The 26865-nt window shown below is 41.7% G+C and overlaps 3 protein-coding genes and 1 long non-coding RNA gene across 4 annotated transcripts in view; 2 read left to right on the top strand and 2 right to left on the bottom strand.

Moving 5' to 3' along the window:
* sco2 (synthesis of cytochrome C oxidase 2) overlaps nucleotides 1–7415 on the top strand; it is an 18820-nt gene extending 11405 nt beyond the window's left edge. The window contains exon 5 of the mRNA XM_080756879.1: nucleotides 7319–7415. The gene's annotated coding sequence lies outside the window, so the exon portion shown is untranslated. The remainder of the gene's footprint in view (nucleotides 1–7318) is intronic.
* Nucleotides 4910–16628, bottom strand: cradd (CARD and death domain containing adaptor protein). The gene is made up of 2 exons (XM_080756880.1): nucleotides 15916–16628; nucleotides 4910–7638 (listed from the first exon to the last, which is right to left on the bottom strand). Exons 1-2 carry the CDS (start codon nucleotides 16223–16225, stop codon nucleotides 7340–7342), a joined length of 609 nt encoding a protein of 202 aa, XP_080613006.1. The 5' UTR covers nucleotides 16226–16628; the 3' UTR covers nucleotides 4910–7339.
* On the top strand, nucleotides 16163–24153 carry LOC308310517. The gene is made up of 4 exons (XR_013963503.1): nucleotides 16163–16268; nucleotides 16892–17044; nucleotides 18404–18483; nucleotides 24022–24153. It is a non-coding gene; the product is annotated as an uncharacterized lncRNA (long non-coding RNA).
* socs2 (suppressor of cytokine signaling 2) lies at nucleotides 21739–26781 on the bottom strand. Its single transcript, XM_080756881.1, has 3 exons — nucleotides 26198–26781; nucleotides 24279–24503; nucleotides 21739–24164 (listed from the first exon to the last, which is right to left on the bottom strand). The coding sequence occupies exons 2-3, from the start codon at nucleotides 24403–24405 to the stop codon at nucleotides 23692–23694; spliced, it is 600 nt and encodes a 199-aa protein (XP_080613007.1). The 5' UTR covers nucleotides 24406–24503; nucleotides 26198–26781; the 3' UTR covers nucleotides 21739–23691.
* Between the last annotated feature and the right edge of the window lie 84 nt (nucleotides 26782–26865).

Below are 26865 nucleotides of genomic sequence, written 5' to 3'. Positions count from 1 at the left end.
TGTCACAGGTGCAGATAATACTTGGGGTAATCATTTTGTGAAGGTCACATTTTGTGAAGGCCTCTTTTAGTTAATTAAAAAGTAAAACAAAAAATAACACCTGGAAACAGACAAACATACTCCTTTTTGAAAAGAAGTCTCTTCTTGGAGAGAACTTTTATGAAGCACATGCCTGTGATTCACAAAAAGGGGTAGATTCTCTGTTTTGATATACTGTGTATATAAGCAAAGCAAAGTTACTATGTTTACCCAGGGTAACTGGACTAAGCTCAATAACTTGTTTACAGCCTGGTGTCATCATCCTCTCCGCGCACTGTAACCACCCCTTGTTAGATGGAGACTCTTAAGGGAGTAGGGACTCGGGTGGTCAACCGAAATCACAACAAGAACAACACCCTGCTGGCATAGTTTGTCTCACTTTCGTTGCTGTAGTTTGGTGCACGTGACGTTTTGTTGTTTTTGTGTTTAACCATTTAAACCCTCTAGTACTTAGTATACGGGAATGTTCATGTTCCTCCCAGAATATGGATTCTCAGATGCTGCAGGTTTAAGTGGTTAATACGAGGGATAGGGAGCCAGTGGAAGGTGTTGCAGCTAGGGCAGGAGGAGACCAGGCATGTTATACTAATTCCCATTGTTCAAAAAGAAAAACATGTTACAGAATAGGATGCGGCACCGTGTTTGGTGAATGGGGTGTGAGATGTGACCTGACTGAATCATAACAACACAAAGATATCTAAGGGAAAGAAACGGACGAGTCAGCGTGTGTGTGTGTGTGTGTGTGTGTGTGTGAGTTGGGGGTTTCAACAGAGTGTGTCAGATGCTGGCCCACACTGGCCCGTTGCCACTTCCGTCTAATCAAGCTTCCGAGAAATCCGTTTCCATGCTGGTGCATTCTGGGCAACGGGCAGGCACTAGGTAATCCCACAGAAATTCCTGTCTTCATGGATGGCCTCCTTCACCCCTGTAAGAAGACACCTCCTGGGCTAATCAACACAGCTTTTCAGCTGGTATTTGTGAGCACGTGGACTCGTCTCTGTGTCTTCTGTACTGCTCAGCCACTTGAAACCTGGCATCCCTATTTTGGACATGTCATTTTAGTTTACATGAAACGGAAATCCACAATTTAAAATGTGTTGATGCAATATTCATGTTCTTTCTATGTTGTGTTCAGCTTGTAGATCAGTTTTTTTTTCCTTATTCGTCCTACGATGAATTATATAGAGGGCTTAGGTGATTATTATCTGTGTGCGCGCGCACGCACATACGTGTGGCATTGTGGGGGGGGGGGGGGGGTGCACACACACTTCTTGCCTGGGACTCCATCTGTTGCTTCAAATTAAATTAAGCTGCCTACATACTGTAAAAATAGACGGTTCAACAGACTTATTTCTTTCTGCAAGCATCTTATGCAAATGTGAATTCAAGTAAGTGCACTTCTGGTATGTGTGTCTACGCCTAAATGATCTGAGATGCAACATAATTGCACATAATTGTGTGTGTGTGTGTGCGTTTGCCTGCACGTGTGTGTGTGTGTGTATGTGTGTGCGCGCGTGCACGCCTGCATGTGTGTATGTGCATCAGAGACACACTGTAGACGTGCTGTAGCGCCGTGCTTTACCCAGAAGGCTGATGCTCTTCTGGGAAGCAGAGCTCATAGAGGCGTGGGCTCAGAAAACAAGCTATGGGAGGCAAGAGGAGAGAAATTCATTTACACACATTCTGCTGAAACCGCCGTCAGTCTTCCTCATCATTTTCAAAGGCCAGCTGAAAAGAACAAAAATATTTCATACTGAAAGTTTTGGTGATGTGAAATCACACATGAAAGAGCAAACCTACTCCCAGTGGTGTGTTAAATCTCATGACCAGGCAAATTAACAAAAGTGTGTGTTTGTGTGTGTGCACGCGTGCATGCACACGTGTGTGAGGGGGGGGGGGGGGGGGGGGGTTAAAATGCATTGCATAACATTTCTGCTAACTCCTTCAGCCCTCCCTCTCCCTGTCTTCTACGTATTCTCTCTCTCTCTCTTTCCTTGTGCTTCCTGGGTTTTGAGGTTATAAATAGCTCCAGGCAATAGAGAGATTAGAATGGATATCAGCAAATGTTGAACTCCCCTGATAAAACATGGGCCCCTGTCACTATAGCACCACGACAAAGCTGTCCCCCGTCCCGTCCCCCTCAAATGTTTTACGGCATTTATTGACAGTACAGTGCACAGGATATGGGGTGGGGGTGTCCTGGGCCAAATTTGAAACGGAACGTAGGATTATATAACCACCTCACTCATTCTAACCACGGTGCTCTGTCATGCACATTTTAATTTAGATTGTCACCGTATTCCGGAAACACCAACGGTCCACAAATGACAAAAAGTGGTTATGAATACAGACTTACCCGAGATGAGGTCACAGAGTTGGGTTTTGGGATATTATCTTGTCACCATAAGATACCACCTCCCCTGCAGCAAAATTACAGGACTTCAACTGTAGACTGTAGTTGAGAGCGTGATTTACAATGATGCACATACCAGAGTGTCTAAATAATAGGCTGATGTAGTACCACATACAGACATAGTCTATTCAGAGAGATTTAAGGCGCAGCCAGTGAAAGAATGCTTCTCACCTTTTTCTGAAAGACACACACAAATACGCGCAGCCACGCATACACTGCAACATTGCAGTTCGCATTGCAACGCATGAGTTTTTATATCTATGCTGTCGGGAAGAAACCACCTAACTCCAAGATGTTACGTTTTCAGAAAATGAAAAATATACAATATATAATATATATTTGGAAAACAAATACTGCCTCATCAAAGTTGAGTTTGTGACTTTATATAGTCAATTAGTTGCATGAGAGGCTGTTTTAGCAGACAGTTTGAGGGTCCAAGGTTTTGGCTTTATCCAAAACTGAACACACAGACGTAGGCAAGGCTGTTCAAAAGCACTGAAAAGCACTGACAAAAACCTGAGTTAGGTGGTTTCCTCTGGATGCTATGGATGCTGGGGTTCAAGTTGTTAATCAACCAGTCCAAATCTGTACAAGTTATTTTGTCTAATCAAGTCATTTGCTCTTGTCACTTTGGATTGTTTTTGTTGCTATAACATTTCAACTAGTTACTCAAACAGTGTGGTATTGTGATGACAGCTTCTCTGTGATTAGCTTAATTAAGTTTAATTGAGAAAATACCACTGTACACCCATGGCATGCAGCATGTCAAATCCGTGATCAATTATAGGCTGAGCCCCATACTTGTGAACTATTTTAACAACTCTGGGATAACAAATTAAGTAAATTGAATTCAACCAATGAATTTCAATTAATGTATTGCAACAAACACCAATATTGAATACAACAATGTATGATGATAATATGATACATGATGTCATGCCCATTATGAATATCTGATATTCATACACCTACAAACGCCTGATAAACATCATCAAAACTCTATGGCTCAGTCAATCCAAGGGCCAGGCTTTAAGTTCTGAGTTACAGACAGACTGTCTTGACTGCTACATAGACATGTTCCGTGTATTAACAATGTGTCCTTGGTGAATCCAACTCTAAAAACCCAGAAACATCAAATGGTGCTTAACAGTTAACAAGATTATAATAGCCCTGGGCTGCCTGGAGTGCTGAAAGAATGTCATTGTCTATCTATAATCATTATTTGTGGCGCAGTCTTATTATGGGGCCCAGAATTATAAGAATCTCTAAAAGATTAATCTTACTCAAACTACTTTGTCCAGCACTTAAGGTATCTGACTTTCAGTATATAGAGCTGTTGATGCTGATGTTAATGTCTCAAAACAAGATCCATTTGAGAACTCTGTAGTGTAGGCCTACATTATCTTTGGTACCTTCAATTGACATTTTATGACTTTAGTGTAGTCTTCTATTCAGGGAGACACACTGAATCAATGATGAATTAATGAATGAGCTCAAGGACACTTCAATAGATTACATGGCTGAGTGCTGACGCATTGGCTGCTGCAGTGAGAATGAAACCTCCACCGTCTGTTACAGCACGGGTTCCCAAACCTTTTCAGCTTGAGACCCCAGACCCAAACGTCCAAAGATTGTGGTAAAGAATTGTTGAATAGAATTGTTGGAGCGCCTCACTGGGGGCTTGACTTTTTCTAGTTGTGTCTCTGCCTTGACAGTCAATCAGGCTGGGTGAAAGGTCTAGAGGTAAATCCCATGGTGGTTTTACCAGGCATCTGAGAGACTTAAACTTTAAGAAAGTAACTGGGTTAAAGGCCTATAATAGTTGTTGGTTCGTTTTATAGGAAGCATTTAGGAGGCAATGCTGAGCAGACAGACAGGGTCATTGATTGATCCTAAACTGCCTTAACCTAAACAGAGCAGAGACAAATTAACAGACAAATGGCTTAATTCTCCTCAAAGTATAGTAGCTGACCGGTGCTAGAGAGGGGGGCGGGGGCTGGCAAAGAAAGAAAAGTCCCTCCGTATTCTCAGAGTTTCTTAGAAAGAGGATATAAACCAGCTTTCTGAGAAACTTTCTAGGAGCATCACATGCGTGACTTCGACTGAGCTGTGTTTTTAGCAGTTCATAGGAAAATCAAACCTTGTAATGCAAAAAACGGGATTGTGTGCCGACCATGTGGTTGCAATGATTCCAGCTGGAGCCATGTGCTGCATGTCTTTCAGCTCTCTACCCTTACAGTGTCCCATGGTCGTTTTTATGGGTCGTTTCTTTTTTCTTTTTTAACTTTCCTACAATCTCTTCAACCCAACCAATCTACAAGCTTACAATGTGCGTAGTTCGGCTATTTGCACAATTTTGTGAAATAGAGCTAAAGTGGTTAATTCATAATTCACAATTTGTGAAATAGGGCTAAAGTGATTAATTGTATTTTGTACGTTTTGGACCAGATACACTTTTTAATTTTTACAAAAAGCAAAGTGGAAAAGAGAGAGAGAGGGGGGGAGAGAGAGAGAGAAAGAAACTGATTAAAATAAATGAAAGAGCAATGCAATGTAATCATTAAAAATAAATGTTGTACCATAAAATGACTTCATGCAAGGCCTTGGTTGGTTGGTTTAAATGACCCCAATAATACCGTGACTTCAAATTCACAGGACTATTTTCTTTATACTTCTGCCCTCCTCCTCCTCATAATAGAAACTGTAAACACTTATGTAATACACTTTGCAACAATAAACTGCACTGTTAAAAAGAAAATCCACAAGCCAGTATTAATTACACAAAAGAAAACTTTCCAGACCACCTTAAAAAACTTTGAAACAAACCGAAAGCTGATCTGTGGCTGGCTGGCCCAACCATGATAGGCTACAGACTGTTGAGGAATTGTGCATATGGTGAGAAGAGTAGCAACCAAGCACATGGGCTGTTTAGTTGATGTTTTATGGCTGACCCGGAAAGTGTATTGCATATCAGTGTGAACCTTTCCTCCTCCAGGGATTCCAGGAAAACAGACAAAAGCAGCCCAGTGAGCAGCACACCTAATCACTTGTGGTGCATATCTGATCAAGCCACACACTACGGAATGCTAATGTGTTAGGGAATGAGTGAATGCGAACAAAAATGAAAGCCTGGGTACCAAGAATAGGGCAGTAGCTGCAGATCACCGATAGATACTGTAGGCTCTCTGAATGTCATTCATGAAACAAATGCATATAAAAGGAATGAATGGATGTGTGGTTTAGCTATTAGGCCTACATCTTATGAAGGCAAAAGTGAGTGAAATATAATTAAAATGTAAAATATAAATATGGGCTATCGCCGCTATGTCTAGGAACAGTCAATGTCAATGGTTTCATTCTCTGAAATGTCTCAGAAAAGGAAAACTCTGCATTTGCTGTCACATGTCACTGGATATGTAGGCCTATGCACAACTCTGAGGCAGTAGCATTATTACATAGTGTTGCTTCAGGGGAAGTAACACTATAGTCTCCTTTGCTGCGAGGACATTCCTACAGTGTTTTTCACAGTCTGTTGGAATTAACTTGGGGATTAGTCATTTTCTGTGGAAAAACTAACTCGGATCCATGAAAAAGTGACACAAATTCAGTCAGGGACACAAAGAAAGTTCGACAGACTTTGGAATCAATTTCGGTCAGACATTTGGTCTAATATGTATGGGTATATTTGAATAAAACAGTAGCAAGGAGGGCTGATTATTATATTCATCACATACCCAGCTTTTATTTGACCTGGGTGAAATGACATGAATAGAGTACTGGAAATTTGGGGGTCATCCCTATGTTCCCCGGGTTCTATGTTCCCCACTTACCTTAGGGTTAGAGTTAGGTATAGGTTTCTGGTTCACTTCAGTGTTTTGTACTATACAATTGTATGTATAAGTACAGAACAATGAATGTTTGTTGAAGAGTCTGAGCAATTATGTTTCAGTTTATTACTTTATTTTATGCCAGTGTTAATTTTTAGTTGGCTAAGACTAGATAGTTTAAGTAGCCTAGCCAGGCCTAAAGTTCAATGGATTGTTCAAAGACTGAGCTTAAATCAGAATTTGCTACTAAAAGTAACACTAAGACTAAGTTGCTAAAATACTTTTAGTCTTACTAGAATTACTAAAATTACTAGGTTAGGTTTCTGGTTTAGGTTTATTCTAAGTGGGGAACAAAGAACCTTTTTTGCATGGTGGGGAACATAGAACCTGGGGAACATAGGTACGCTCCCAAAATGTGTAGTCAAGTAAAAGTAAAACATGATGTAGGCCTATTCATCCTAGGGATCCACATGAATATTCAGAATATTCGTGGCAGTCTCTAAATTCAATGTTAATATAATATTCCATTATTCAATTTCATGTTCAGTATACTAATAAATTACATTGATAATTAGTATTTCTCAAACGTTTTCATGTCCAGGACCCCACCTCCAGAAGCAAAGATGTGATGATTTGAAATGTTTGCTTTAAAAAAGAAAATATGTACTGTATATTCAAAGATTTGCACACATTTTCAGGATAAAAAAAAAAGCAACCCGTGAAGCACTATGACCGTGTATATCTGCTAAAGTATAACACTCGTCCCGGGTCAAATCCGGCAACCTTGGAACGAGCAAGAATATATATAAATATAAAAACATCTGTGTAATAATCCAGTGTAACCCCAAGTGTCTTGTATCCAGTCGTTTTGGCACTTTACTAAGTAAAGTGAATTAAAAAGTATTTTTAATTCACTTCCTGGTGCAAACCTTGACACGCACGAGCATGCCCAGGGGTGCATCTGAGCTTCAAGCTGGAAGCTCATCTTACACGCTTGCACGCCCAGGCCTGATATATGCCCGCATTGCTGTTTCACCAGCGGGTGACGAGTTGACGGACGTCACTGGTGGAAAAGCTCCTCCAGAACAGCGGGGTGGACGTCGACCGCCTGGAGGCTCTGCACTAGTCTGTGCACCGTGGCAGCCTTTCCCTGGGACTGCCTCCATTTGACCAGGCCAGCCAGTGCCTGGCCGTGTGTGCTGTGGACGTGGTCGGCGCGGCAGCGGAACATTGCCCCCGTCGACAGCCCTAGGTCCAGCAAGAGGGCTTCCCACTCGGGGCCGAGCCGGGAGGCCAGTCGGGATAGCTCCCGGTCTGACGGAACCGTCAGCAGAACCTCGTCTGGAAGGTGCCAGTTGTCTGCAGGGAGATTGCAAGAAATAAAATAAGACACCTCATAAAGACGGTGGTGTTTACTGCACATGTTACACTATGCTGTCCTGTACTATTTGTACTGTATATCTCATAAACCTTTTTCATTTTATTTAAAAATGTCATGCTGCAGATAGTTCCAGTAGTTTTCTTATAGCCTTATGCCTTATTTGTATGCACTCTCACTCTGTGATCTCATTTTCAAATTATTGTTTGCTGTATATTGTGACACCAAGCAAAACTATATGGGTGAACTGACATTAAGAATTTAACTTAACTGGAAAATGACAAAGGAAGGTGCTATGCAGCTACTAAGCATCTATTCATCCGACCAGGAGCCATACAAAATACTATCATTCCTTAAATTCAGTGTCAACAAAGTGAGTACGGTGTTGTAAACCTATTACGTTGATAGCAGTCATGTTTGTTTGCTTTCAGGTCTCTGTGACACAGAGGAAATGTTGGCGTTTACAATCTGCGAACTGGAATGTCCATACAAAGGGATTCATAAAGTGTACACTGGGACTGGGTTTTTACCGCACATAGCCTGGTTGTGTTGACGTTTGTCTTGCCTAAATATGGTCAACACCCTGATACTCCATAAAGACCAGGAAAACTATCTATCCTTTACAACTGTTGTGCAACAGCCCTGGGCAAAGGAGCTCTCTCTATTCACTGCTGTTCCTGGAAACAAGTTTTATAATAGAGGCGGATGCAGACATTCAATATCACTTCATCCTTCACTCCCCTAAGAGTAGCACGGGTGAATAGAAAACAGGCTGCGGGGACAGCAGTTTGTTGAAAAGAGGCATTTCTTTAACCTTTCCTTTCAACACATTTCATCAATCTAAGGAAAGATATTTAGCAATAAAATTGCTAAATATTATTTAGCAATCGGAAGCAACACATTTGACAACTCCTAAACTTGGTCCATAATACAGGATCTGGATGCAGGATGTGACTATGGCAACGGACGCAATGGTCATTTCTTCATTAGAAATGACAGCCCAAGAGTGAATTAAGCTTTGCTCATCTTCCCACTGACTACAGGAACAGTTATCATCTGTGGAGCATTCCACACAGATGGTAACATGATCCGACATGTCATTTTCTTAGATATAACAACAAGATGTCTGTGATTTCAGAACCCTCATCTTGTACTTTATTACCTTAGTAATAGTTGTATTGTCTAAATGAATTACACTGATTAATTAAAGGGACATTTCACAGCTGTTCACTCAATGTTAGTGAGATAACGGGTATTATTAGGTTCCCAAGTTGCATTGTTCTCAAGTAAGCCGGTGGCCGTCAGGCACGTACATGTCTAGTAGTGAAGTGTGAAGTGAGGGGCGCTCTTATCATCTTACAACATCAATTACAACATGTTTGTTTTAGTCCTCAAAACAAACATTACATTTCTCTTTATTGTCTATGTCTACGAAAATCTACACTAATGAGTTGAGCACACCAAAATAAGATCTGGTTGCAAAAGGGGTGAAGTGGCCCTTTAAAGATTAATTTAGGTGAATATTACAAATTATGCACAACTATAAGTTCAAGAGTTTTCAACACATCATTTACAAATACCACATTCAAATTCAGCACCGGCATAAACATTTGGCCATGAGGAGAGTGCCTGACACAGTGACACTCTGGTTGTGTCTTTAGCCTTGCCTAACTGTACCTGGATTGTTAAAGCTGCAGTCCATAAATGTCCTACCTGGGATTGAAACCTGGGACTCCCACATGGGAGACGAAACGTCTACCGCTCACGCGAGAGGTTATGCCTGCTTGGCCAGGGGGGGATGTGCTCATGAGCTTAAGGCAGTACTACTTGCAACCAGTAAGGCAAGGCAAGTTCATTTGTTTATAGGACATTTCAACAACTAGGCAATTCAATGTGCTCAGAGGTGTACTACCCAATACAAGTGTCTTATCGATGGAAGAGCAAAGGAGACCGCCTCCAACCACTGCAGACGAGACTAGTTATATATACTAGTTCTAGATTTGCAGTTTTAAGCAAGGCGAGTGTGCATGAGTCATCTGTGATACACAATGTTTGGCCGCAGTGCTTTCATAAATGGTACTGGATGTATTGAGCTGGACAAAGTTCAGCACTGTGAGCTCATTCACTAGTCCTTTGTGGCCTCCAAGGACAGTGTGAGCAAGTCAACACCACATAGTTCCCCAAGGCTGGTAAAACTAACCAAACAGTACTTCATTACCGGTGTCCTCAATGCCCCCTTAATTGCTGTTTTCAACTGCTTGGCAAAAACTGAAAAAATATCCTGTTGTCCTGACATGTAGCACATCTAGCAAACATAGCACTTCAAACCTCCCAGAGAAAAACAAGGCACCTGTGCTTTCCTGCATAAACGCTCTATAAAACTTGTTGTCCTGACAGGCTGTCGTCTGATTGGACAAATTCGTCCCCCCCGTCCGTCCGTCCCCCCGTCGCCGTCGCCACAAAAAAACAAAAAGTTCTTTGACGTGGCAACTGCACATGACTAAGTTTAAGCTCTGGGCCGCTGAATAACATGTTCTCCATTTCATGCCAAGGAAGGGTCTGGTAAAACCGGCCAACCAAAACACTTGTTTGGTGAACTAGTTCTTCAAACAATGGCAACAGACTGCTGAAATATGGTTGAGCACTGAGTAATAAGGCGAGCAGCAGGAAGAGAATATTCTCCAGAAAGCACTTCTGGCAAAACAGGAGGCTTTTCTAAGAACTGCCTCTTTACAACAAGCAAGAAAGCGGGTGGGCCCTCTCTTCACTTTCTTTCTCTCTTTATGGATGCAAACAGGCATATGAAGTTGAACAGATAACACACAAACACTGGACTCCTTAAAAGCAAGGATCTAGCTTGGGGGGGGGGATTGCGCACAAATGTGGCATACTATCCGGTGAAGTATTAATCTACCTCAGCAGTTCTGTGACTCATGGCAGGGTCTCAAGGACTAGGATGTCATCAGCTCAAATCAGCCCATTACATCTCACAAAGTCAGTCTCTGAACCTTCTAATGGGACCTTGAGCATTGCCATTGTTCGGCTGACAGGGTTTGCTGCTCCGTTCACATCTCGCCAAGGTTTCTGCAGCGCTAACAGGAAGAAGCTCCTCCTGCCAAGATTCCTGGAAAGCAGGCGGCAGGCAATAAAATAAAAAGAAATTGGTGGGGGGTTGGGGCGCCGGGGGGGCTGCCTTGGTGATGAATGCCAGTAAAAACAAGCACATGGCCCTGCCTGCTCCAGCATGAATTTATGGCACAAAAATCGGCACAGCACGGCATGATCTCCCCAATCCCCACCCACTGCAACAATGGACAAGAGACCACATTCTCATTTTCCCGACTTAACTCCGAAGAGTACACAAAATGGAACCAAATGAACCCTAACCACTTAATCCCCCAAACATAGTCTATTTACAAGCGTTGTGAGCTTGTAGATCGATAGATTTTTAATTCCTAAAAACAAATACCATTTCTGCATCAAAAGTAACAAACTATAGATCTACTCTAAACATTGGTCAAACATTGGCCAAATTGGCCTGGACGGGTACTCGTCCTATAAATTAATTACGCGGGGTGCGCATGACGAGTAGGCTCATTTTAAGGCGTTTGATATCGCTATAAGAAAGTCCTGCTGTGTTTCATCTTTGGAATCATTCCGGGTGCTACGGAGGCTTACTACTGTAAGGCCTCGCCAGCACTGATTCTGTTTAATAATAAATAAGCAATGCGATCAGCTATTTTCTTATATTTATCCATCTCAACTCATGCAATTCCAAGTGCTTGTCAGGGTGAGGGGCCCCCAGTTCAAATGCTTATTTTGGGGGTAGGGGTCATGGGGGTGCATACATTACATTGATTACTAGACAACATACTAACAGTAAAATAGGCATTAGTCCGTCAACACCGTCTCTCCCGTGTGTGGCAGGTTCAAACTAACCCGTGGCAGGTTCAAACTAACCCGTGGCTTCCTGTGAGGTTAGGTCCAGGGTTTGGGTTTTGGGTAGCCAGTGTGTCGGACTAATGCCTGTCAACCTGGGGTTGTGGACGTGCTCCGAAAAGGTTGAGAACCACTGCACTGCCTTAGCCTATACGCTTCAGCAAACACAGTCAGCACTGTTTCATTTTCAGCAGAACGAGATGTACGTTACCACAACTGTTTATGTGTCAAAACTGTCAATGCACATCATAACCCAGGTACCAAACATGGCAATCATGTGATCAGTATAGAAGTGATGTCACTTCCTAGACTTCCACGCCCACTTCCTTCTGTGCTTGAATGTTTGGTGGCAGCATGCTTGCTCTGCTGCTGTGGTTGCTGATCAGACTCCTACCGAAACCTGTAAGATTGTACAGTGAGTAATCATTTCAATTAATTCATTTAATTCAAGGGTCTCTGATGACTGAATGTCTTTTTTATTTTTTGCTCAAAAATCATTCTTTTTTCCATCAAAGATGCCTAAAGTGCCTTTAAATCCTTGTCTTTGCAAGTCTGCATTTTACACCTTTGGGGAATTAATTTAACAGTACCCTTTTTAAACCTTTTTTTATACGTTTAGGGACAAACTGCCCTCAAAAAGCTTGATTGAAATTAAATCCTGGTGGTAAAAACTGCCCCTTGATGAGATCATTTCTGATACTGCTTGGCCATGTATTAATTGTTGTTTAAAAAACTTTTAGTGTCTTACTGTCTTTCTGACTGACTGACTGTCCGTCAGCGTTGTGCCATTGTCAACACAGGGAACGTTCCCTTTTTAATCAATGAAGGGTGCTCCACTGCCGACATTACCCTGCGCATTGCGTTTGGATGGCGTCACCCATTCGCACCGGTTAATGTTTTGATGCTGTCCAACGTGGCGCAATGCACTCAATGGAGCCCAGGCCTGACACGTCCATTAGGGTGTCATTCATCCTTGGTCCTCATGATACAGTATGCTCAGACAATTTGACTATTGTACTTTATGCTGACCTGGTACTAGAATGACATGTATTGTTATTGAGTACAGCTTGTGACTATGATAATAAGTCTCCCCCTATCTACGTATAAAAATGGTCTGGTCTCTTTTGGTCAGAGTCCTTGGACAGTACCAGTGCCACATAATGGTCTCCTGAATTCATGCAATAGGTTTCTAACTTTCTAACTAATGATCCTGAAGTCTGTAACAACATGAATATGTAATGTTGGTTCAAATGCATTCAACCTGTATTGTTTATTGAATGAGCTCTCTGTCCTAGAACACTTAAGTCCTGTTTTAATATGATTTCAAAATTATTTTGAAAAACGCTGACCTACAAAACCTCACAAGTTCACATCCTATCACACAGCATTGCGTTGTTGTGAGCTTGTACATCCACTATTTTCACAAAAGAAATTGGAAAATGTGTGAACATTGCCTATATGTCATGCCCAAAATAGTGATGCCATGGGGTTAAAGTAGTTTAAATTGTCTTAAAATGTATACAAATGAAATGCAGTTACAAAGATTATATGTTAGCCTAGTTATCAAGTACCTGAGGCTGCATGTGCCTCTGTTGTTTTGAATAGACACTACGCCACGCTACTCTACACAAACACTCTGTGGCAGTGAGCCAAGGCCAAAGAGAGCATGATTTTATAGTGAGGTCACTGGCAATGCAAATATGCAGAATAACAAGGGTTGTTTTGAAAACTCTTGAATGGCTTTCAGCAAACGGGGAGGGAGGCCGTCATTCCCCATGTTTTGATGGAGCCTTTTATGGGGTTTTTCCGCTTCACGAAGTTCACAGCACAAGTGGAAAAATGCAGCCATTGGTAGAAACATGTGGGTCTTCAACGGGATTCTACTTCAGGTCATCGCAGTGATGTGGTACGGTATCATCTCGTTGGCCTAGGGCTGGGTGATATGACTTCAAGTCAATAATAATATCATGATATTCCTCTGCGGAGTATGCATGTCCTGTTTTGGAGATATCAACCCATGCCAAAAAACTAGACCCAGTGTTGAACAACACCTGCCACTTGATAACTGGTTGCTTGAAGCCTACCAACGTGAACAACCTGTCCTGCATCTCCTCGCTGACATCGCCCCTGCAGATGTGAGACGGGAAGCCGCCAGCCAGGTAGAGATGACAAAAGCTACCAGCGATGAACGCCACCTCCTTCATGGACGCGAACCCTCAGCCCAATGACTGAAGTCAAGGAGAAGCTTCCTCAGCCATGTCCAGCCCTTTACAACATCTCGGGAAGAAACCATACTCCAGCTATGGGCAACAAAGCTTGAAAATGACCCCCCTCCTATTGACATGGGAATCCCCCCATTCTGAAGACCTCCCTTCTGGCTCAGAAGCACCATGAGTCCGGTGGAAGACACTCAACTGCCTGAGAACAGGAACGGGGCGATCAAAAGCTGCTATGGACAGATGGGGCTACAAAACCGCCCCAACCATCTGTGAATGTGGAGAAGAGGACCATACCATACGATGCAGCACTGCCTTTGTCTGCCCTCTACTACCCAACCCGTGCAGCTTAAAAGATCTCACAACAATAATGCAAAGGACTGTGTAAAGAAATGGGCAACTGTCATCTAACCGCATGCTTCAAAGACACGAAAAGAAGAATATCATGATTATTTCAAACTTTTGCTGTGATTACGATAATGAACGATTATTTAAAAAAAGTTGTGAGCTTGTAGATCTGCTATTTTCACTATTTTTGTACGCCGCCATTGTACAACTAATTATAACATGGCGTTAAGTGGTTAAAATCTATTAGAAATGTTTCATCATGTTTTTTTATGAAGTTTCAGTTTTGGGAGGTTGGAAGCAACTCAACACTTACTGCCAAAACAAGTCACAGCAGAACAAGTTCAAGGTGCAATTTGTGTTGATAATTTCCATCTTGGGGAAACAAGACAAGAATGTGTCATTTTATCAAATGTCTATTGTGTAACATTGACACGACTATTTACATAACTGGTGTGTTGTAATAAAAATGTATGGGATTTTATTTGAAACAAACGACTTCTCTATCTGTCTTAAGATAAATTCCATCAGATGGTCTTCGACAATGAGAAGAACTCAGTTTTCAGTAATTTTATTTATTTTGAATAGTGTCCAACTGTACATAAATGGCCTACTAGTGCGCAAGCAGAGCGTGCAAGTACTGTAGACCGCTACAAATGTTCAAATCTCATCCTCTCTGTGAAAGAACGTTTGCAATATTGAATTATTAGGTTTAGCTATTTGCTATGTACCTTGCTTTTGGAGGAATGAAAGTGGTATTTTGAAGTATGGTAAAATCTTCTATCTATAATGGAAATTGTAAACCAATTATACCCTGGCATTGGTACATATCTTCATCACGTCATGGGACATACGCTTCGTAGCATGACGGAAAACATACCTGCACGGTCTGCTTCCGTATGTCTCGTGCCAGCATATGACGTCATATCATATGCTGCTAAGGGACATGCGCATCGTAGCACCTGACTGATAACATTACTTGCACGCTCTGCTTGCGCAAGTAAATACAATAAAATACACCTTTAGGCCTGTGACAGGAGACACATGTACCTACTTGAAGAGCTGGGATTGTCTTCTACTCCAGGCTCTAGAAACAAACTGGGCTGTCCTAAATACTTCATAATTAAATAACCAGTCTAACTTCAGTTTATACAATTTGGGTCTATACAATTTGGGTGGTTGTATTTTGTCTCCCTGCTCTTCTATTGAGATATTTTGAGATATTTAGATTGTGTCAAAGGTCATCAGCTCAATGGTAAAAATGTCAGCACTGTGTTGCTTTAAATACATTTCTTTTTTGAGTACCGGACCGGTATCTGTACTTTTACTCCACTACATTTCAAAGACAAATATTGCACTTTTGACTCCACTAGACTCTAGAGAAGGAAAAGGTGCATTTATGACCGCTTCTTAAGCCCTATGTATAGTGAATATAGAAGATCAACGCTTCACAATGTGATGTTGACTGAGCAACTTTCACTTTGTAGTTTAATATTTTACTAGGAGTAAACACTTTGGTCAGACTTATGAGTCTTAAATGAGTGCATTTATTGAGAGAATTGCCCCTTGATATGCATGCAGCATCTCATTTATGAGGGGGACCTATGAATAAAACATTGTTACAAAACTTACAACAACAACATGCAGTACAAATACACAATTGCGCGCACATACATACAAATAGCTTGTTTGTTGTTGTTCAAAAGCTGTTTTATACATTTTGAAAACTTTCCTGCACAATACAAAACAAATCCTCACCTTTGGGGGGCTGTCCATTCGCAGTGTGTTGTGACTCTAGGTCGTGTAATATGGTGTCTTTTACCCAGATGAACTCCTCCTCCAGGGACCGCAGAAAGGCGTCAAAGGCCCGCGGGCCGCGGGACGGCAGGAGGTCCAGCAGCCGCAGGGCTCTGCTCCTGCTGGTCGGCTGGGCCTGGATCTCCTCGACGTGACCGTGCGTCAAGACGTTCTCCTGGTACAGAAAGTGAACTATGGTGTCGCTCACCGCGATCTGATCCGACAGCTCCAGTCTGTGTCTCCTAAGGATCTCCCTGTGCACTGGATCCATGAGATGAAGAAATGCGGTTGCACCGTACGTGCACGTAAGTACGGTGAGTTGCTTCACGGAGTGCCGATCGCGTACGGCTCCTCCGCGGAGACAAACGAGCTTTATATCCGAAAACCCGCCGCATATATTAATCACTTTTTTTGTGCCGATTATTTCATGTTAGAGTTGACTTGGAAACACAGAAGAGTCAATAGTGCTCACTGGTATTTGTTCCGACCGGAAACTGTCTGCTACGCGGAACCATTGTGATTATGCATCCTATGTTTATAATGCTTTATAAACATAAACATGAACTAATTCCGTATAATGCTTTGTAAACATACATAAGATAAGGCTTTATAAATGTATAATCTATAACACTGTATACAATAAGTGTAGTTATACAAACTAAAGTGTCATAATATTTAATAATTGCTAGTGGACAAATATCATTAGGCTATATTGTATTATAATTGCCATAGTTGTAATACATTATAAATTGGGTGCTTAAAGTAATTACATTCTTGAACGTGCAGGCAGAAATGTTTTGTGTTATTTCCTGAATGCTGTTTTTTTTCCTTTACTTTAAGAAGTGGCTATAATTGATTTTGACTGTTTATTCAAAAGTTGTATATAGCCACATATGGTCTATTCTTGTGTTTTATAAATCTCCATTTGTACCTACAGGACCCAACACACAGACACACACGTAAAATACATGGGGCGGCAGTGGCTGGATGGTAACCGCAAGGTTGCCAGCTCGAACCCAGGCTACCCCAGAGTTGGTGTCAAAGTGTCCTTGAGCAAGACACTGAACCCCTAATTGCTCCTGATGTGCTGGTTGGTGCCTTGTATGGTTGCCCTTGCCTTGCCCTCGGTGTATGAATGTGTGTGTGAATGTAATGCACAATCTATGTAAAGTGCCTTGGATAAAGGTGCTATATAAATGCACCATTTACCATTTACACACTGCTGATATGAGTTCCTACAATAGCTGAACTTTTACTCGTCCCCTGTTTCGCTGTCACGTCTATTTGATATTCTGTATAGTGAACGTGTTCAGCACAGAACTGAAATCAACTGAGACAGTTATACACAGTAAAATATGCTCAGTGTTTACCCGTTCATTTGGTAGTTACAAATATTCACACCCAGTGGCAGTTGCCCATAATAACCACTGCCGGCACCACCGCAGACCAACAGTCTGTGCCAACGGGGTAATTCTGGGTTAAGGTCCCCAGAGTATAGTCACTGAAGCATTTCTTATTAATATCCACTGAGACTTTCCTATTTTAAATATTTTTGCTTGATTGTGGAATTTATAATCTGACAGAATAATTACAATTCATATGTATCATTTTTCCCTAGCCGTTTCACAGAAATCTAAAACGCTCAATCCCTTCTAGACACGCTTGATGACGCCTGCTCTGGATGGAAAGTCAATGTCGCTGCCCTGGCCTCATGTGACAGCATGTAAACAAGCAATTGAAATACAATCTCTTAACAGCCTCAAATTAATTTGATCCTCCGGGCAGCAAGAATATGCTGTGAATACACTCTCATATATTATTAGGCTTACAGTGTACTCTGGGGTGGGGGTGGATGGGAGCCATTGTGTTCCATACCCCTTGCTGCTGTGAATACACTCTCATATATTATTAGGCGTACTCTGGGGTGGAGGTGGATGGGCGCCATTGTGTTCCATACCCCTTGCTAACTGCTTTTCACAGTGAACTGAAACACAAGGGCCCTTCCTCCTTGCTGTTTCTATTACTTCATTGATCCCTTATGTTCTGCTATTCTTATGTTTATACTGTTTTGCACAATGCCTCGTACATTATTTTATTGACCCTGTCATTTCTATGGAAATTTGCATGTATTTTTGTAATTTTTTAAAATGCACTGAGCTGTATGAAAAGGTGTTATACAAACTAAGTTTGACTAATAAAATAAATACAGAATTTTATTTCCTGTCTCTCATAACTAAGCCATACATCTTGTTGTTATAGACTCTGATTTAAATGAGTGTCTGAGGAATCATGTCCAACATGAGCTGATGATGTCTTTATTTCCAGTGGGGTCTGTTTACATGGCTTTTACAGAAAATGCTATTTGCCTACAGCACAAGTCTAAAATCCTTACACTGGCTACCAGTAACTCCGAATACATTTTGAAGGCTTGCTTCTTGTCTTGCTTTAGGCTCTGGGCACATGCATCTCTGACATGTCTGTGCCATATGAACCTTCTAGAACCTTCAGGACAGTGTTTCCAAACAATGGGTGAGCTTGAAACTATTTGTTTGTGTGGGTTTTTATACTGAACCAATGAATTATTCACAAGAGTTTGTAGCCTGCTATGGGAGTATACTTAACATTGAATAAATGTTCTGAAAGGTAACAGTTTTGGTCATTACAAAGCACTGTATTTCACCACGCCATTATACTTAAAACGCCACAAAAGATTCAGTTCCGCTATTCTTTTTAATACCGCTGTTTGTTTATGTCTTGTAGTGTATCAGAACAGCAAAGAAGCACAACAATTTAACATCTTATGAATAAGTAACAGCAAAGAGGCTTACAATGAATGGCACTAATGGTCTTAAAAGTGCTTCCATCAGTGACACACTTGCCCTAGTAAGATACTTACTCTGCCCTGAGAAGGTATAATACTGCTTGTTGAAACATTAGTGGCTTGCTTTAGTTTAGTCAGTGGAACCTCGGCCACTCTCGCAAATACTACTTTTATGTTCTAATACTCCATCTATATTAGCTTTTTCCTTTAGTTGTATTGACTGAGTTGTTTTTGTAACTGCTTTTTCTTCTATATTGTTTGTCTATGTTGAATAGATAATATAAGCTGAACTGAAATGTATTAAGCTTGCTACAGAATGTAGTGAAACCTCAATGTTGATAGCCTTATGAATGTTGATGGCCCTCTGCGCACCATTTGCCTGTGTCACACAATGTCATTCACTATCTGACAGATGGGCTGTATTTTGCGTCTTAAGTACCAGGTCTTATATTCCCTAACTTGAGTAAACTAAAGACCTGGAGGCGTGATCAATGCTCTTTGGCCACTCAGAATAGCCAAATGGCATTGATCCAGGTCTTTAGTTTACTCGAGTTAGGGAATAAGACCTGGTACTTAAGACATGCAAAATACAGCCCTATAGTGTCAACTTCTGGGTCACTGCCAAGATGATTTGGTAGTGTTAGTAAGCCACATTTGTTAAAATAAAAACACAAATGCCTTTGAAATTATCTTACGAATGGGAGACATGCAACACAGCTTATAAGATACATTAATGCCCAATTAATTAAAAGGGATTAAAAAAAACACAAAGCCTCTATAGCACTATTACAAGAAGAAACTCATATGACTTCAATAGAGCACTTAAAACTCAAACACTGGGTCGGGCAAGTTTTCTCCTCCTCTTTTAAATCTAATAGTAGAGGAGTCGCCATCCTTATTGACAAGCAGATTCCTTACATATTTGAAAACCAAATACTTGATTCAGAGGGAAGATATATTCTAATTACTGGTTCCGTGTGTGGTCAACATATGACACTATTAAACGTATATGCTCCTAATGAGGACTGTCCTGAGTTCATGGCTGAAATGACCATGCTGTTTAGCTATCATTGTAAAGGCGTGGGCCTAATTGCAGGAGATCTCAATCTCCTAATGGATCCGATGGCTGATAAAGCTTCGCCTGCACTAGTGAGATCAAGATCCTCTGCAGCCCTGAATGGTCTGTGTGAGGAGGTTGGCCTCATTGATGTATGGAGGGAATTTAACCCCAACTCTAGAAATTATACTTTTTTTTCCTCCAACCCACACAAATCCTATTCAAGATTAGATTACTTCTTGATTCCATGTGGCATGGCCCACTCTGTATCAAAATGTGATATAGGACAGATTGTCATCTCAGACCATGCCCCGATCTTTCTTGACATCACACTAACCCAACCCAAGCCTGTGTCTAAGACCTGGAAGTTTAATACCTCTCTCCTAACTGATAGCGAGTTTGACTCATACTTTAAAAAAGTCGTCTCCGATTTAGAACCAGAACTAGAGAACGCATATGTTCTCGTTTTGTCCAAAAATCAAACTATTTTGGCAAATAAGTCATGATCAAATTGAAAAAAATCCTTAAAGTAAAATTGAGAAAATCTCCTCTGTTATAAATTTGAGCTCTGCTCATAGGAAATTATTTGATCTCTTTAGATTCTTGAGATTCTTAGATTTTATGAGAACAGTTTAAGATTTTAGGGGAGGCAGAAAAGTTCAACCAAAGTGCTCTTACCAGATAGGAATTGTAGCCAAGTAAGACCATAGTCTAACAATTTGTTACAACCCCTATTATGATTAACACCTAGCTGAAATGTGGCAGTGGCTTCAGGGATTATGGGTATGACCCCTATGGTTAGTTGTGTTATAGAAGACATATCAGCAAATATGACATTTTTGAAGGGCACTAGCCCCTCCTATGCTGAGCTTTGAGTGTTTGTGTAAACGGTAAACACAAACATTGAAGACAAAGTGTGTAAACACAAACATTGAAGACAAAAGTGAGGACGCAAGTTGTGATTGGCCAGAATGAGATGATAAGAGCACCCCGCACTGTGCACACAGGTGTGTCATAGTCTTACAAAAAACATTGGTCTGTAAACCTTTTTTTGTTTCAGTTTTTAAGAAGGCAATTTTATTGAGACATAACAGTAATTTAAGGTGCAAGATACAATGTTTTGCAACAATACTATGAACCCAGATGACAACTTTAGAAGTCCAAGGTCGAGTAATCAGGTTTTTCCAAGAAGTTGATTCTGTTTGTTTATTTTCCTCAGAAAACCATTAACATGATTAAGCACCATAGAAAAATGCCAGAAGTAGGATTCAACCAGACCTGCCTCTACTTTGTGTACTGATCACAACAGTGATGATGCAAGGTCACAGTTGCCCTCACTGCCTGGCAATGTCTCAGTGATTCTCAACCTGTGGGCCGGGGACCACTGGTGGGTCATGAGGAAATTGCAACTGGGCCCCAAATAATTGGCAAAACACACATTTTAACAGACATAAAAAATAAGAAATCAGTGTAGAAACAATTTCATGGTATTTTTTTCCTTTAAAACCTTGAAAGAAATGTCTTCGTTCTGATATAGATAAAGCAATTGAGCAATTAAAATGTTAATTCCATTGATACAAGCCGGAACACAATTGATTGATCATTAAAACAAACATGCTCTGAAAATGCACATGGCCAACCCATCTGACCACTTGACACGGCATCTGATAGGCTGAAGTGTTACAGATAGATTAGTTGGTGAGCATTTGATGAGTGGGTCGCGAATGCTTTTTCGATTTTCAAGTGGGCCCTGATCCAGAAAGGTTTGAGAACCACTGGTCTAGGCTAGAGAACTCTGGCCATCCTTGGCTCTGCCATGAGGATATAAAGCATGCATTAAAATGTTGTGCAGCTTAATTTACAAAACATGTTGTGAGAAACACAGTAGTACATAATCAATAAATACTTTTCTTTTTTTTTACAGATTATTCCCAGATGCAACATTCTTCTTTGTGTGCTAAAAACTAAAGCCAAATCTCTTTTGTCACAGATATATACTGTGATATATGCCCACATGACTCTGCTACACATTCATTCAGTCATGGCACAATAAATTATTGATCCAGAGTTTATAAAACAAACTGGATATGAACAAAGTTTAAATCTCTTCGCATGAGGGGGGATTTTGCACATGGGAACCTGGGGCTCTTTTATAAGCGCTTGCATTTTTTTCACTGTGAAATCATAGCCGAATGAGCATTAAGCACCTTTTCCCTTCTACAATTTGCCTACAGTAAAAAAATAAAGAGGAAAGAAATATAATAATAAACAAATAACACCATTTACAAGTCAGAACAGTGTCGGACACCCATGTCTCAAACATGAGAGGCAGAGTCTGTAACCTCGAAGAGCATCAAAATGTGGACAAAGTCATGTACCTGAGTGACTGACGGTAAAAAGAACACTTCAGCATGAAAACAAAGTTTATATATAGGCATGAACCTCCCACACCTATCCCCCACCTGGCCACCCCTAGCCTCGTAGGCCGCAGGTGTTTTGTTCTCAAAGGAGAAAGAATGCCTAGGCGAGACATGCATGAGAACTGGCATACGTTGTATTTTCGCTAACCAATAAGAGTGCAGAGGGACGTCACTCCAAATGTGGTGACGTCAGAGCAGGGGGGGGTGAACCACTAGGAAGTCGCCCGGCAGTCTCAGCCGGGAGATGGTTCCGCCCTTCTATACCCAGAAAAGCATAGGCCTCTTCCAGGCTAGCCCACCCCCCCCCCCCCCCCAACCACTCAACTCTGATCCCAGAGATAAGGCACAATTACCCATGTTCGCGGCAGAGCATCTGGCCGGGGACGGCTCTCTCTGGTTGCTCAAGGGCAACTGTGAGCAGGGGTGTTGAGAAATGAGGAATGGGGGGGGGGGGGGGGGGGTCCGATAGTCATTCGTCCCGACAACACTCGCTGTGGGTTAAAAACCACCCGTGCTGCGGGTGTCCTCTTAGTGAGGCTCCTCACTGCCAGGTGAGCTATTCCATGTGTGTTGGAGGAAGCATGGTGTCAGTACCAACCAGTAGGGGTAAGCAGTGACAAGACTACTCAAGTGTCTTTGGAATTGGTAATCCACTGAGTTTTAGCAACTAAAGCTGGGAGATTGTCTTGAGACTTGGGATTCTAGGTCCACCAAGGCTCTAAAGAGTGGAATACAGTAGCCTATAACTGGTAGTCAAGAAAAGGAACATTGTGTTCCTAAACTGAAGCATTTCAGTGTTGAGGTGAGTTGGTCCCTTCCCAGATGACAGCTTTCCACAACTAAGACAGGCCAAAAATATAACTCCATTTTGGAGTGATCACTGAGAATGGTTCTGTAATTACTCTGTTATACCATATCTTCTAAGAGACTACTGCACATTGACCTAACCCTAGCAATATCAGGAAAATCCACCTTAACAGAACCGTAAGAGCCATGCTTTCAAAATTGTCTATCCTTCATTTAGTGAGGTGTAGTCTAAGTTGCATACTTGCATCTGAATCGCTCAGTGAACTAGAGGAGGCAATTTCACCTACATTAGCCCTTTAGCCGTGTGTCTGTATTAACTGGGGCAATGCCACCACACAACTTGCCTCCTGGCTGTTCCTACACTGTTCAAGCCCTATTTTATTTCTTTGTCATGCGATGTGTCATATAGCCGATCAACATGTCGCATAATTAAATGCCTCAAATAGGTATGCCAGGTTGAAAGTGATTAAGAGCTGTGCCTAATTATGGTATCCCGAAGAGTGGTGATGATCAGGACATACAGTAAGTGTCAAATCGCTGTCGTACACGTCTGATGCTCTCGTTAGTCTTTTATCTTTATTTTTAACTCCGTGGCGTGGGAAGTGTATAGTTCCAGGACTCTTCCGTGGCTCCTACACATTATAGGCATAGTCTGTCAAGTAGTCCTTCAGTCTGTTGGGCAACGGCAAATCTCTCACTTGCCTTGTAGTCTTGTTGATGGTGATCCTGCAGAGGTGCTGTAATGACGGCGTGGCGGTGTACACAGGCTTGGTCAGCAGCAGCTGGACCGTCCCGTTCGGGGCCGCCGAGGGCTGAGAGTCCGTCGGGCCCTTGCCGAGGCTCCTGGACAGCTGAACGTAGTGCTCCACCAGGTTAACCACGCTGTCAAACTGTTTGAGCTTGGGTTTCACCAGCACCACCGAGTCCAGCTTGAACTTGCCGTCCATGTACTCGATGCGCAGGTTGGTGGGACCCGCCGAGGTCATGGCGGATATGGTGAACAAATAGTCCCGCTGGGAGCTGTTGCGGACCAGGAAGGTGCCTTCAGAAGCGTCGTGCAGAATCTCTTTGGCTTCGTTGGCTGTGAGGCTGCCCCAGTACCAGCCTGTTCCAAGGACAGACACCGAGATATTCAATCAATCAATCAACTGTACGTATAGGCTTTTACGCCTTTATGCAATCAATGACAAAAATATGTGACATGATATCAAAAGCCTACCTGTGTTCTTCAAGTCTTTCATAGCTAATGCTATGCGACACTCATCCGATTCTACCACCCTGGAATCATTGTCTGTCCGTCTGTCATTTTGGATGGCTTCTGTAGATTCTGATGACTGGCAGGTCATTGAAGAACCACCTTTTGCCTAGTTGTAGGCCCACAACACAGACATGGGATGGGTGTTTCGAATGCCAGGTGCTCCAAATGGCACGTTCCAGCGCTCGCCTACAGAAATTGGCAAGACACAGAAAGGGTTTAAAAGAATAAGTCTGCACAGTGCACAACAGCATTGCTCCTAACACTGTTTTTTTTTTCTTCTTATAACACAGTGGTATAGGCGGTACATTTCTGCCGTGTATGTATTCTGCTCAAACAAATATCACTAAGAAATAAATGCAAAACACAAAAACTCTACCACGCCCCAGCAGGCGCGGTGGTAAGAGTATTTACAGATATGAACAGGGGCATATGAACAGAATTTCTACGCTTACTGTACATAAATTTATAGTCAATGTTTCATCCAGTTCACAGAATGTAGCCTACAGGTTAGTGCAGTGGTTCTCAATGTGAGGTCTGTGGACCCCCAGGGGTCCTTAAAACTTTAAAACTGGGAAAGCATGCGTGTCATTTTAAATTAGATTTTTTTTTTTACTATTCAAAAAGCAGATGTACAAGTTCACAGTGCATAACTAACTTAATCCCTGTAACAAAATATTTTGAGATGGAGCGGCCAAATCATTTTGGGGGTCCTTCCTTGACATGAAAAGGTTTGAGAACCAGAACCACTGATAATAGAATTAAACACGTTTTTCAGAAAACTTTAGGAGACATTTCAGAATTGTCAGTCAGGTCTGAGGACTTTTACAGTGTATATTGGGATAAACTGGGGACTCCGGAGTCGGAAGATCTTTGAGAACCGCGGATTTGCCTATATATACTAATCCAGGTAAAGTCAGTTACTGGACATCAACTGTCAAAAAGTAAATGTGCTATAGTTTCGTTTTGGTTAAATATCAGACTTACTAGTATTAATTAGCCTAAATAGAATAATTTATGTTTGTAATTTATGCATATACACATGGTTTTTCTTTCTTTATTTTTCTCTGCCTAATTGCATATTAGTGGTGTAAACTAAAAGGGCTCCGTAATTTTGGCATCATCGATCGGTAGCAGTTGGAAGATGTAGCCTACTCTTCTGTCCAATTCTGAGGTTTTCCAAAGTCCGAAAATGTGTTTTTTCTTAAGCCTATGTAGCCTATTTGTATTGTATTTGACTTCAATTCAGAAGAAAGGGGAAAATAAATCCCTTTTGAAAAACAAATTATTTTGTCATGGTCTCATCAACTGAACAACCAATAGTTTTCACTAGGCTGCCCTTATTATATATTGCCCTTTTTGTATATTATTGTTTTATTATTATTTATAGACCTATATATTCGATTGCAAGGTTGTCATATGGCTGGCTGGCCTATACTGGCGCTTAAACGCGGTTTGTCTTAAGGCGCTCATCAAACCCCAGTTAGGCCTAATAAATAGTAATCATATAGTCTTATAATGTATTGGTAGGCTACTCCCAATACATTATAAAATGATGGATATGACACCATTTTATATGAAGCCTGCAGCAAAGGGGTGGGGGTTGACTTTAGCCTAAACCTAATTATTTGCTCCATCTCAGTATGTGTTGCTTGCTGACAACAAGTGACGGCTGATGTCTTATACGCCTGCTATGAACTGGAAGAGTATAGCCAAATGTATAGGCTACTCTTCCAGTTCATAGCCTATAATAATAGGCTATTGTTATCATTAATAATAATAAGTTATATTATAATAATTATAATAATAATAATATATATTATAATAATAATTATTAGGTTTTATTTCTACATTATTATGATGAACATTAGACAGCCACTCACCCCGGATCCAAACGCACACAAACAGGGTGACGGAGCTTTCCCTATAGCTGCTACCAGCCTCCAGAGTCAGACCCCGCCGGGTGATCAATATCCTCCATGTAGTACACCCGAACGAGTATTATTATTCAGCACGCCAACAGGTTTAGGTTTATTGAAAATGTAAACTGACATAAATCTAGCGATATTAAAATGTCGCTTGGATCCTTCCTTCCTTGTTCCGTCTTTTGGCCAGTGAATGCAGTCAGTCAGCGCGTGGTGGTGGAGCGGCCAGTGCGTTCAGATCATAAGAGTTAATGCAGACACGCTGCTCTTCATATCCAGGCGAAAAAAGAACAAAATCATATTCCCAAGAACTGGAACTGGAAGCGCCAGTGAAGGATTTTCTGTGACTCGAACATTGTGTCCCCTACTACCCTGCCGCTCTGACAGCGTAGCAGCAGCATCGTGTGTGTGTGTGTGTGTGTGTGTGTGTGCGTGCGTGCGCGCGCACCGCGCGCGAAACACCAACCCGCCTACACAAAAGGAGGGTTTCCAGGAACTTTCCAGGAACCGGATCACGTGGTGCGCGAAGATGAGCCGAGCGTTTTAAGGTAGACCCACTACTGTGATGAACGCGGCTCTCTCTCTCTCTCTCTCTCTCTCTCTCTCTGCCCGCAATAACATTTCAT

This window comes from Protomyctophum bolini, assembly GCF_963924005.1.
Source record: "Protomyctophum bolini genome assembly, chromosome: 23".
NCBI classification, from domain to species: domain Eukaryota; kingdom Metazoa; phylum Chordata; class Actinopteri; order Myctophiformes; family Myctophidae; genus Protomyctophum; species Protomyctophum bolini.
Note: the sequence above shows the minus strand (reverse complement) of the source record. Positions and strands in the feature narration are given on the sequence as shown.

Bases quoted from the DNA above. Each gene is read 5' to 3' on its own strand.
- cradd (XM_080756880.1), bottom strand. From the start codon at position 16,225: ATGGATCCAGTGCACAGGGAGATCCTTAGGAGACACAGACTGGAGCTG. The intron at 7,639-15,915 runs GTGAGGATTTGT...ATCTCCCTGCAG, and splicing joins GAATGGACAGCCCCCCAAAG to ACAACTGGCACCTTCCAGAC.
- socs2 (XM_080756881.1), bottom strand. From the start codon at position 24,405: ATGACCTGCCAGTCATCAGAATCTACAGAAGCCATCCAAAATGACAGA. The intron at 24,165-24,278 runs GTAGGCTTTTGA...TCCTTGGAACAG, and splicing joins GAAAGACTTGAAGAACACAG to GCTGGTACTGGGGCAGCCTC.